The sequence below is a fragment of the Scyliorhinus torazame genome, chromosome 14, assembly GCF_047496885.1.
Source record: "Scyliorhinus torazame isolate Kashiwa2021f chromosome 14, sScyTor2.1, whole genome shotgun sequence".
Classification (NCBI taxonomy): Eukaryota; Metazoa; Chordata; class Chondrichthyes; order Carcharhiniformes; family Scyliorhinidae; genus Scyliorhinus; species Scyliorhinus torazame.
The window spans coordinates 38,669,306-38,682,514 of NC_092720.1; the positions used below are offsets into that span (position 1 = coordinate 38,669,306).

Consider the following 13,209-nt stretch of genomic DNA (forward strand, 5'->3'; position numbering starts at 1 on the left):
ACAAAATACCTGGGCAACCTGCCTGGCCTTGGTCACCTTTTTCACCAGGGTTCCCAGAACGCCCATCAAAGCCTGGATTTCCTCGAGATCCAGGAGTACCTGGTAGCCATCCGGGCGATGAAGGACCTTGATTGCCCTAAGATACATGAGGATAAAATGAATGTTTTACTTTTAGACCTGGTACTGTTGATACAAGTTAAGAATACCAGATAGGGTGATAGGAGGAGAAGTTTTATTTAAAGCATAAGGCAATTTCTAAGCTACTGGGATAAACTTTTACAATTTATTGTTCCTGGGGAAGAAGTTTACGTGATGGGAACATTTCTTGGGAATTTGGTCGCTGATGCTCTTGTGCTTGACTCATGGGTTGCACAGTTCTTTCATCCATTCATTACTGAATGGAAACCTGTTTGCTCTGTGATGCAGCAATGCTGACCTTGGCATCCAAATGCCTAAAACATGCTTCTCCTCTGTTTAAAAACAGCAGCTCTGTTGAAGGAGAGTTAACCTGAGCTGCTAATATAGGGTGCGATTCTCCGGGCTCGCTGTGGTCTCGCTCAAGCGTCACGAGGCTGGTGAATAGCGGGAAAGGCCAAAAGCGAGATCCGCACCAGGCGACAAACAGTTTGCGATGCAACCGGCCTGCTCCCATAGGCAAAGTCAGGATCTCGCCTCAGCATGGTGAGAAACCAATTATCATCACTTAAGTCCCATTTCCATCCAATTAACGGGAGCGATCCCATATCTACTGCCTCCCGTCATTCAGCGGCATCCCCAGCAAGTGGTCACGCTGGCACCGATTAGTACTTCTTTTGAAAAACATGTACCTGGTGGAAGAGCTTCAGTGGAAAGCAAAGGAGGTGAGTAGCCATCTTTGCTCATAGGCAAAGAGCCCGGGGATGCCCCTCAGTGACTGGGACATGCTCTGCAGCGCCTCGGGCATTCTCATCTGAGAGTGGGACATGTCCCGCAGAACCTCATTAAGGTCAGCCTGGTACTGGGTGACATCCCCCAGCAAGTTGGACATTCGGCCAAAACCCTCAGCCATGACTGTCACCGACTGCGTGACGCCTTGGACACCTTCACTCATGGTGCCACCGTCGTGCACCAAGCTCTCCACTGCGGTCGCCCCCCTGGCAGTTTAGGCCTCGGTGCCACTCATGGTCGGCTCCATCTCCTGCACCCCTAGCCTCTGGAACTCCTCCAAGCAGCTATGGATCTGCTGGAGAGACCCTGGCATCTCGCTCTGAATGCCCAGGTTGGTCCCTATCGGCTCCATCAGCTCCGGGTAACTTCTGTACCACAGGCTTAGCATCAGTTGGTACCCAGCTGGGTGCTGGGATCCAGCAGACCTTCAACCGCTGTCTCGCCTTGGGGTTCTTGCCTTCACCTGATCTGCATCATCAGCAGTGTGGTGCTCACCAGATTGTGCCCCCGAAGCCTGTGCACTAACATGCCCCACTGAGGTGCGTGTATCTGCATTGGTGGAGGGTGGGGATTACAGCTGTGCCACGACTAAGGTTGCATCCTCGGTGCTCTCCTTCAAGGTGTTCTCCTTGGAGTCAGGAGAGGGGGACCACCAGGGATGGGCCGGCACCATCGGCTGGAAGACCTGCGGGAAAATGGACATGTGGTCAGTGGGAGGGCCAGTCAGTAAGGCAATAACAACTCATGATTGACGGGTCCTCCGGGTGGAGCCCGGTGGTTCCTCACCTCTGCAGCATCCGCCAGCCTCCGCGTGGGTGGCCGATCTGTCCTCGGCCACCCCAGTCACCTCCAGGGCCCGCTCGAAGGAGGTGACGATTCTTAAATCCGGCATCCTTCCGCCAGCCTGGACCCTCTCCCGACAATTATGGGAGAGCTTTTCCGGAGGAGACATAGAGAGGGCATCGTTAGCCACACACGTGGTTCACAACGGTGGGAGAGGGGGCATGAGGGAGGGGGTGGCAGATGAGCTGGAGGTCGCATGAGGAGTTGGGGATGGATGCTGCCTTGTGGGGAGGGGGGTGTTGGTGTCTACTCACTCATGCTAGCCGGTGTAGACCATTGACCCTTTTCAGGAACCGAAGGCCAGTCCTCCTGGTCACACTCCCCGAGCTGACAACTGCCACCACCTCATCCCAGGCAGCACTGGCTGCCTTGTGGATGACTCTATGAGACCCATGGGGAAACATGACATCCCTCTTGGCCTCCACTGCATTTAGGGGCCTCCCCAGGGGTCAGCATCTCCGAAACACGGGGCCGGCCTCCTTGGCGGCACTGTTGCGAGCTGGCTGGGGTTGGCTGAGCAAGTGCAGCTTACGTCCTGCACGGTGTTGTTAGCAGGCGGCTGGCTAGCACGGTCCCGGCGAATCAGCTGGCGAGCCTTCATTTGCGACGAGAAGCCTGTGAGGCCTCGTTAAGTGGACCAATTAATGTTGAATTGCGTTGCTGGCCTCGCTGCAATTCCCGCTCGCCACCACACTTAGACATTTTTCCGGAGAATTGCGCCCTCTGTTTCTCCCTTCACAGTTACAACCAGACATGTTGAGTATTTACAGTGTTTCCTGCTGTTATTTCAGATTTCCAGCATCCGCAGTATTTTATTTTTTCAATCTATTTTCGGGTTCATGATGTGAATTATTTCATGAAAAGATAATGGTGTTTTGGTGAATTATTTAAACTCACAGATGATTATTAATCTACCTTTTCTCCAGGAAACCCTGGGTTGCCATAGGTTACTTCACTTGCTTCGCCTTTCTCTCCCTTTGGACCAGTGATGCCATTTGGACCAGGTAAAGCCGAAGACCCTGGTGTTCCCACAAACCCTTTGTCTCCTTTATCACCTGATCAAATCATCAGAAACAAAAGTCACATGTAGCACCACAATGTACCCAATATAAAGGTCCACTATGCACTCTGTTGATCTGGGCCGGATTCTCCGCCAGCAGGATTCTCTGTTATGCCGGCGCCCGGAGGGGTTTCCCGACGGCATGGGGCTGCCCCACAATGGGTAACCCCATTGACCAGCTGATGTAACGGAGAATCTCGCTGGCCGGTCGGGGCAGAAATGCGGCGCGGCGGGGTGGAGAATCCTGCCCCAGAAATCAGCATCTTTTTTTTCCCCAAAAAATATACTCTTTTCATAAAATCTATCATAAACATTACAGAACATTTTGAATTGTCTTGACTGTACATTTCCATCAGAGTTACACATTCCCTTGACTTTCTTCCATTCAATTTTGATAACCTTACACACATATAGCTCTTTACGTTACAATTCCTTCTTAAACATTTACATTGTCATGTTTCTTTTATACATTGGAGTGTTAATAACCCAGACCGAGGGGGGTTTACACTGTTACCCGCCCCTCAGTGTACATTTGCTGGTAAGACCTTACACACTGGTCTTTCCCCATTGCGCCAAGCTTGAGTGCATCCCTCAGCACATAGTCCTGGACCTTGGAATGTGCCAGTCTGCAACACTCGGTCGAGGACAGCTCGTTGCACTGGAAGATCAGCAAGTTTCAGGCAGACCAAAGAGCGTCTTTCACCGGGTTGATGACCTTCCAGCAGCCAGCATCATGCATTCAAATGTTCACTATGTACCCATTCCAGTTCTGTTGCACTTCCCAGTATCTCACAATCCTGCATTGTGCTATTATACATCTAGCTTCACCTAGGTACATTATAATATCATGTTTGACCACTGTCCTGTAGACTACCAGTATTTGTCTATTATAGTTTAACAAAAGTCTAGTGTTTGCCTCCACTACAATTATACTTACTATCCACCCTAGGATCTTCCATATGCACATCCAAGTTAATTTGCATTTCAGGTTGAAAATTCACTTCAATTTGTAACTCTAGGTCAGTTCAGGCTAAACCTCATTTCTGAATAAATCCATATTTGTTTGACTCATTGTTATATAAACTTTAGAAACTTACCCTACTCCATCTTCATGTCCCGAAATTTGGACTTACCTGGCAGGCCCATTGGACCCATTGTTCCTTGAACTCCAGGAGGCCCCTGATTGCCGGGTTTCCCTGTTAAACCTGGATCACCTGGTGGACCTGTTTGGGGAAAAACAAGTAAGGCAATTAGAAATTTTACAAGTTGCCAGTGCTAATGATACAGCAACAAAATACTCATTGCTACCCCTCTCTCAAGAAGGACCGCAAAGTAAATTATAACCTGTGTCCCTTAATGCTGATCCCAATGGTGGGAGCATTACCAGCAGCTACCCCCATTTCTCCAGTGGCGCTGACGACAATGAGGACCTGCTGGCTGCCAGCTCTGGTGGTCGTGTGTCGGATTTTCTCCTCCAAGGTCCTTGTTGCCGGCTGTAAAAGAGCCGTCAATGCCCACTAAATGGCACTTGATATGGCAGGCTTTCTCCAAAGGAGGCGATGTGGGGCTCTCACCATTCTAACTGGCAGGCGAGACCACCCCCATCGCCTGGATCAAATTCTGTCCAATGAATCATTTCTAAATACTTGGTTGCACGATTTCTGATCTCCTGCTTATTCGGCAACTCGATACCTTAAACTGGCTTAGCTGCAGAGTGAGGTTTGTTATTCTCCCCACAGCCTTCTCCAAGGGAAATATAATCCTACCTTCAGTAGTGGGAGAAACAGACCAGATAAAGTTCCAATTCATGCAGGATAAAAGCAATAAATTAGGACAAGATTATTCTATAATTTGACGCTAAACTTGGAATGCTTAATTGTATTTAAATCTTGGTACCTGGTGGACCTGAAGGCCCTGGTGCTCCCTCTTTACCTTTGTATCCTGGTTCGCCACAGGGACCAATCTCACCTTTTGATCCTGTTCTTCCTTTCAAACCTGGTAAGGAAGTGTTATAGTTTGTCGGACTTATTCTTGCAATTTTTACAATATCATGTTAAACTGCTCATCATCTTGGAGCGCCCCATTTTACAATTCATTTCTTTTACAATCTCTTTATTTGACCGGAGAGTGCATTTGCAGCCAAGACCACACAGGCATTTAATGGACTCCCGGGCCTTCTCCAATGTTCCGGAGAATGTTGGCCTTTAGGCAGCGATGAAATTTGGCCCCAGGGACAGTTCACGTCTATTTGCTTCATTCAGTGCAGCAATCATAGAACCATAGAATCCCTGCAGTGCAGAAAGAGGCCATTCGGCCCATCAGGTCTGTACCAACACTTCGAAAGAATCACTCTACCTAGGCCCACACTGAGGGGTAATTTAGCATGGCCAATCCACCTGAACAGCACATCTTTGGGCTGTGGGAGGAAACCGGAGCACTTGGAGGAAACCCACGCAGACATGGGGAGAACGTGTCAACTCTGCACAGTTACCAGAGGTTGGAATCGAACCCGAGTCCCTGGTGCTGTGAGGCAGCAGTGCTAACCACGGTGCCACCCATGTAGGCAGCCTTCACTTACTGGAGCAATATTGACTATGTGTGATTGTGAAAAAACATCGAGAGCAAATCGGCAGCCTGTTTTTACACATGTCCCAATTTTTAGCGTCAATGGTGAGCTGCTGACTCCCATCATAATAAAACCATTGTGCATTTCGAAAATAGGCCTAATGACTGAGTGACGAAATAACCGGACAAAAGTATTATCTTGAATATTTGCTTATTGAGCCGCTGCCGCAAAGTGTAAAGACAATCCTTCTTTTCACTTGCAAACGATGAAATGACACAAATAAAACCTAATCCTATTTTAGATTATTAAATCATGTGCACAGCCATCAAGGAGCTTTTATTGAGAAAGTTATTTTGAAAGGCATTTCAGGGGGATTTGAATTTGAGCATCATCTGTATGATACCTCAATTTTCTTTCATGATGATTTCCTGTACTTAGTTGCGAAGTAGAGTTGATTGCCACTCAGGGATAGGTTGAATGTTAACTTTAGGCAACTTGATTTACAGTGGATGAAAAACAACCTGTTCATTTTTGGTTTATTGTAAATTTTCAAAAAGCTTGAAACATGTAGCGATTTACCTTGTAGCCCAGGATCTCCCATTACACCTTTCACTGTCCTGTTACACGGAGCTGCTTTCATTCCTTTTTCACCTTTTTGACCTTCCATTCCAATCTCACCGTGTTTACCCTTTGGTCCCGTCTGACCATTAGAGCCTGCATTAAAACAGCAAGAAAAACAGGGAAAGAAAGGCCCGCTACTTATTATTCTTAGCAGCAATATTTCTCTGGAGTTTTCTTTTACAGAAAAGTTTTGAAAATTAAAATGTTGAAGTTTGAGTGTTCGTACCTGCCCTTGTGTACACGGCCATTATTGATTTGTGAATGAACTGTAGCTCTGAATCAACAATCGTGAGCCAAAAGGATGCCTATTTCAATTCTGTCAGGTTACATGCTTGTTGCAACATTTTGTGATTCAACAGAATACTGAAACGTTGCATTTGCTATCGAAGTAATACTACCTCAATGGGCAGTAGCTGGGTACAGGAATGGTGTTTAGCTGGAGCAAGTGATAGAAACTCAGAGGGAGAGGCAACTTAGTTCATAACATATCCTAGTAGCTGGTTACAGAAAATCATAGGTGGCATCTCCTTTCTCTGAACATAATTCTAGAATGAGAAGCAGAGAAGATCTCCTGCCTCTGATGTTCCCTTCAATCGGTTGCCAGTTCATGTGTAGGGGCTCAGGTTATTACGCTTACCATGATAGATTGCTCTTTGATCTATTTACTGACAACCATCTTGGGTTATATTGATAACATTTAGAGATTGATAAATTTGTCATGAGTGCAAAAAATAAGATTGACAAGAATCAAAGTGCCACACACATATTTCATACTAGTGCATTGGATTTGAATATCCTGAGCCAAACTAGGCACTTCTAGAATCATAGAATTTACAGTGCAGAAGGAGGTAATTCAGCCCATTGAGTCTGCACCGGCCCTTGGAAAGAGCACCCTCCTTAAGCCCACACCTCCACCCTATCCCCCTAACCCAACCTAACCTTTTGGACACTAAGGGACAATTTAGCATGGCCAATCCACCTTTGGACTGTGGGAGGAAACCAGAGCACCCGGAGGAAACCCACGCAGACACGGGGAGAAAGTGCAAACTCCACACAGACTTATTTTAGATACAAGTTTGAACCAGCGAATTCATCTTTCTGGTGCTAATTACAAATTTTCTAGCTAAAAGCATTCAAAACATTTACAAAGCTGATACATTTTGATCACGGAATAAGGTATGACATAAGTGCAACTATTTACTTTTTGTTCCTGATTTTTACCTTTGTCTCCTCTTCGGCCTTGAAACCCTTGTGCACCAGTTAATCCTGCACCTCCTGGCTCACCCATAACACCGGGCTCACCTTTTGGACCTGTTTGAAGATTGGGAACAAAACATAATCAGACATGACCTGGAAATATTTATTTGGCAAAGAATAAAAACAAAAATTTAAAACATTCCTGAGTGAAATATCACAATGATTCAGAAGGACTCTTAATGAATTAATTGTGACTAATATTTTAGTGCAAACTCCTGACAGGAGTTGTTAGGAATAGAACTGAGGTATATGTGCTTGACATCAGAGTGTGTTCTTCACATAGAAAAGAAGAACGGAGTGAATGAGATGATCGAATGACCCTGTCTCGTTCCAATATCATATTTTTACAATGAGTTTGAACATAACTATTTTATGGACTGGATTTTCATGGAGGAGGCAGGAAGGTAGAGAGTCAGGAAACCTCCAGATCTGTCTCCCTTAGATGGGCTCTCGCCCACCATATCTTTGTTCCGGGGAGGTGCAGGGCAGATGGAGTCGGGTCCACCACCTCTGGAGACATGCCTGAGATGACAATAGAAGTGGGCGGATGGCTAAGCCAACATGCCAGAATGTCCGTCTCCGTTTACTGGGTCATGGATCTAGTATTAATGCTGAATGTTAGAGCCTCAACCTTCACTTCCCCCACCCTCACTCATGGCCCCTTATATCCCCCAACTCCATGGATTCTCCATAGTTACTAACCCAGCATCCACTATGGACAGACCTCAAGACATCTTTGAAATGAACATTTAAAAAAGTGTAACAATCTAAACTCATTTAAACACACCATAGAGATCCACGCTGGGATAAGTGCTTCTGGACATTTTGAAATTTAATGAAGCATTGATAATAGGCTCAGCTGTCATAATAAACCACCCCAGCTTATAGACAATGGAGCTTACTGAAGTAAACCAGACATCCAGTCAATTAATGCATTCAGCAACAGGTGTATTTTTTTTTCAAACTGACAGCTGCTGAAGGTTTCTTTCATTTTCAAAGGGCTATCGGCATTTAAATAACTTCAGATCGTTACACCAGAGTTCCCAAGCAGTGTTCTCTTCAGTTATGAAAGCATAAAAGCACTTTTCCAAATACAACAAATACTCTAATGCAACTGAACGCTTATACAATGCTAATCATTGTAATGGTCAACTTACCTTTTCAGGACAGAGCCCCATTATCAAGTACTGCAATAAATCCACAACTAAGTTACAATACAGTATCTAGCTATTTAAACTGAATGAAAATATGTTTCAATTTTTCAAAGTCTATCAATGAAAGAATTCTAGGAAGGAGAAACTATTTTAGTTTGTTTCCCCACTTGGGACTGGGAATTCTCTGATGTTCATGATTTCTCTGAGAGGCAATGAAATACATATACTTCCTGAAGGATTGGGCAGGGGTTGCAATTTTGGACTGCCTACCCCAATAATGGAGCTAGACATGGCAGAAATGCTGTGTGCAGGCTAGCTACCTGCAGCCTTATGCTACGGCATTGAAAATAGCTGGAAACAGGAATGGGGGCGTAAATTCCAGAATTGGGAGCCATCGCCATTTTTCAAGTGCTCCAGAGTTTCCCCAAGTTGAGGCCGATATATTTATATACTTTGCCATTTTCCTTCAAAAAACCAAAACATAGAATGCTTTACCTGATCTGCCCGGTGTTCCTGGTCGTCCTGGATTCCCCGGAGAGCCTCTTGGTCCAAAAGCACCTGGATAGCCTGGAGCTCCAACTGAACCAGGAGTACCAGGGGGGCCTGGAATGTCCATTCCTGGAATTCCTGAATCTCCAGTAGGCCCTCTTCCTGGTGTTCCTGTAAAAATACATTTCCTAGAATGTTAGAATCAAACGCACAAAAAGACTTTGGACGGAATTTTACAGTCCCTCCCACTCCCGGGATTTTGCGGTCCTGACGAAGTCATCAGGCGTTTGAACAGCTCATCGCATTTTCTGATCCAGCTCCTGCTGCAAGGGGGCTGTAAAATTTCATCCATTCAGTCGATCAAGGATGCACATCCCGCACATGGACCACTTAATCTAATTCCACTCTCTTGCTCACTCCCCATATCTTTTAATAATCAGTTTTTCCAAGCAACTATCCAATTCCATTTAAATTATTTATACAACCAAGTTGTTAGAAAATAAATACATTTGCAGTTAGATGAGAGCCAGAAGAGACATTTTAACTTCCTAAAACCCATGCTTTGTGTAGTACCCTCAATGACGACACAAGAGTGTGGAATGGTAAATGAAGGCTTTAATAAGCAGAGAACTAGCCTGCTGCTGAGACGTGTGCTTACTGGGTGCCGCCTACAGGGCGTCACCTTATATACGGCTCCCTGGTGGGCGGAGCCGGAGATGGCGTCCCCCAGGGTTCCAAACCCGGTCTTAAAGGGGCATCACCTACATGAGGTTAAGGGTACAGTAACCATTCATCACACTTTGACAGCAAAAGTTGACGGGGCAGGCTACAGAAGAAGGCTGATGAGTATACACAATTAAATGCTTCGTACATTGGCAGGCCTGTTAGAAAACTGCAGTGTGTGGGAACATGACCATCTCCACAGACGGCTTTATGCGGAGTGTGAAGCCAATCCCTTCCAGCATTGAAGTGGCGGCCAACTTCATTTGCAAACTTTAAAAAGAAACATTTTATTGAAGGCATTTACTAATATATACATAACAGAAACACAAAAACCAACCAATACAACAGGAAACAACCGCACCCTTCCTACACATCCCTCAACAAATACAAGCCCCCTCCCCCCCCGCCGCTGCCACCCCAGTACTCGCCCCGCATTTCTAGTTTTTTTACCCAGCCTCCTACCTCCACCCCTAAAATCTTTTGACATTATGTCTGCAAATCCTGTCAAAACATATGGACATGATTCGCTGCCCCCCCTCCGCCCCCCCGCACACCTATCTACCAGCTCCCAAAAGAACCAACTTATCCTGGATACTGTCATGTGGGCTCTGTGTACCACTTTAAACTGGATGAGGCTTAGTCCTGCACTCGACGACAACGCATTGACCCTCCGCAAAGCTTCACTCCGTACTCCAGGCCTCAGCGCCCACCCAGCTCCTCCTCTCACTTATGTCCAACCTCCTCCACGGGAGCACTCTCTCTCTTTATATATATCTGAGTTCTGGCCCCTCGTTGGAAAGGAGTTTATCCTGCAGCACCGTGCGCAGCATCATCGGAAACGACAGCACCTCCTTCCTCATGAAGTCCCTAACCTGCAGATACGTGATACTGTACACACCCCTTTCAGCATCAACGGGGCTGAGGTAGAGATGGTTAGCAGTTTCAAATTCCTAGGGGTACACATCTCCAAAAATCTGTCCTGGTCCACCCACGTCGACGCTACCACCAAGAAAGCACAACAGCGCCTATACATCCTCAGGAAACTAAGGAAATTTGGCATGTCCACATTAACTCTTGCCAACTTTTACAGATGCACCATAGAAAACATCCTATCTGGCTGTATCACAGCCTGGTATGGCAACTGCTCGGCCCAAGACCGTAAGAAACTCCAGAGAGTCGTGAACACAGCCCAGTCCATCACACGAACCTGCCTCCCATCCCCTTGACTCCATTTACACCTCCCGCTGCCTGGGGATAGCGGGCAGCATAATCAAAGACCCCTCCCACCCACTTACTCACTCTTCCAACATCTTCCATCGGGCAGGAGATAGAAAAGGCTGAGAACACGCACGAACAGACTGAAAAACAGCTTCTTCCCCACTGTTACCAGACTCCTAAACGACCCTCTTATGGACTGACCTCATTAACACTATACCCCTGTATGCTTCATCCGATGCCGGTGTTATGTAGTTACATTGTGTACCCTGTGTTGCCATTTTATGTATTTTCTTTTATTTCCTTTTCTTTTCATGTACTTAATGATCTGATGAGCTGCTCGCAGAAAAATACTTTTCACTGTACCTTGGTACACATGACAATAAACAAAATCCAAACATGAACCCATTCTCCTTCGGCAGCTGGTACTCCAGCTCCTCCGGGTCTGCAAACTTCCCTCCAACAAATAAATCCCTAAAATATTCTATCCCTATCTGCCGCCACCACCTGAACCTCGATTCCAACCCAGTCAGTGCAGACCTATGATTGTCACAAATTGGTGCACACAAACCTCAAAATAATCCCATTAACCTTGCTAAAATAGGACGTGGGCACAAAGATTGGGAGGTTCTGGAACACAAACAGAAACTTCGGCAAGACCATCATCTTTACCGTCTGCACCCAATCAGCCAATGACAATGGCAGCACATCCCACCTCTTAAAGTCCGCCTTCATTCCCTCCACCAACTGTGCCAAATTCAACTTGTGCAGCTGGGCCCATCTCTGCACCTCCTGTATCCCAAAGTCATGAAAATTCACCCCTACTAACCGGAGTGGCAGTTCCCTCAGCTTCCTTTCCTGCCCCGAGCATTAATTAGGAATACCTCACTCTTTGCCAACTTCAGCTTGTTCCCCGGGAAAACAGCCAAACATCCCCAAAATCCCAATGACCCCGTCGAAGCTCCAGACTGGGTCTGAAATGTACAGCAGGTGATCATCTGCATAGAAAGATACTCGGTGCTCGATTCACACTCATACGATCCACACTGTTCCGGGTCCTTGTCTTTCTTTAAAATAAGCGATATCAAAGCCCGAGACAGCGTGGGGGGAAGCTCTCCCCTATCCATTGACTCATTATACATCTCAACTACCAGGAGCCTCAGCTCCAACCCAAATGTTTTATAGAACCAGACTGAAAACCCATTCAACCCCACATAGTCCATCACCGCCCCCAGCCTCTGCACCTTTGCCTCCACCCTCGGAAACCCCAGCCCATCCAAAAACCAATCCATCCCATCATACCCCACTGGAGGCTCTGAGCTGTACAATTTCCGGTAACAAGCCTTAAAAACCTAGTTCACCCCTGTGGCTCCGATACCACCGTACCCCTATTGTCTCTCATCCTCCCAATCTCCCTTGTAACGGCCTGCTTCCTTAGCTGGTGCGCAAGCCTCTCCCCGTACTCATATACCGCCCCTCTGGCTCTACGAAATTGCCCGACCGCCTTTCCTGTGGACACCAGCCCAAACTCCACCTAAAGTCTCTCCCTCTCCTTCAATAGTGCCTCCTCAGGCACCATCGAATACCTCTGGTTCACCCTCAGAATGGCCTCCACCAACCTCAAACTCTCAGCCCGCTCTACCCTCTCCCTATGCGACCGAATTAATAAGCTCCTCCCTTGTCTTCAGCACCTCCCATATCATGGGGGCAGAAACCTCCCTCGTCTTATTCTGCTCCACATAGTTCTGGATGGTCACGTCACCCTTTTGCAAATCCCTTATCCACCAATAGCCCCACATCCAACCTCCACTGCGGCCGCTGGGCATCCCCCCTCACTACCCGCATGTCCACTCAATGCGACGGGTGATCCGATACTAGAATCGGTGTATACTCCGATCCAGCTATCCCCCGCCACCAGCGCCTTATTCAAGACAAGATGGAGAATCGGCAAGAAGTGGGGCATCATCAGTCAGAGCTGTTGGGTGCCCTCAACAAATGGGGATGCGAGTCAGAGGAGTCCATCCGCCTGCTCTCTGATTGTCTTGTGTGAACCTTGAGGTCTCCATGGGGAGGATGGTGGATGCCATGGAGGTGCTGGTCCAGCAGAACGCCCAGTTTATGCCAGAGATATACTCAGACCTGCACTCCATCGCATTTCTCATGGGTGAGTTCATGAAGTGAAAATGCGAGTGGTAAACGGGGCACCTTAATGTCCCTCCAGGTTCTTTTTTCTCTCAAGGAGTCAGTCCGGGCCCCTTCAGTACCCAAAGGGAGGTGTAACAGCAGCTGGATACCCCTGATCATCCTCTCAGGACTGATGTCCACTTGCTCCGAATCCCCTTGGCCTGTGACCC

At 47.1% G+C, this 13,209-nt stretch overlaps 1 protein-coding gene across 1 annotated transcript in view; it reads right to left on the reverse strand.

Moving 5' to 3' along the window:
• LOC140389019 (uncharacterized) overlaps nucleotides 1-13,209 on the reverse strand; it is a 142,518-nt gene that overhangs the window by 68,913 nt on the left and 60,396 nt on the right. The window contains exons 14-20 of the mRNA XM_072473186.1: nucleotides 8,924-9,088; nucleotides 7,239-7,328; nucleotides 5,976-6,110; nucleotides 4,727-4,825; nucleotides 3,964-4,053; nucleotides 2,686-2,825; nucleotides 10-136 (exon numbers count right to left, since the gene is read on the reverse strand). Of these exons, the coding sequence (XP_072329287.1) occupies nucleotides 10-136; nucleotides 2,686-2,825; nucleotides 3,964-4,053; nucleotides 4,727-4,825; nucleotides 5,976-6,110; nucleotides 7,239-7,328; nucleotides 8,924-9,088 (846 nt within the window). The remainder of the gene's footprint in view (nucleotides 1-9; nucleotides 137-2,685; nucleotides 2,826-3,963; nucleotides 4,054-4,726; nucleotides 4,826-5,975; nucleotides 6,111-7,238; nucleotides 7,329-8,923; nucleotides 9,089-13,209) is intronic.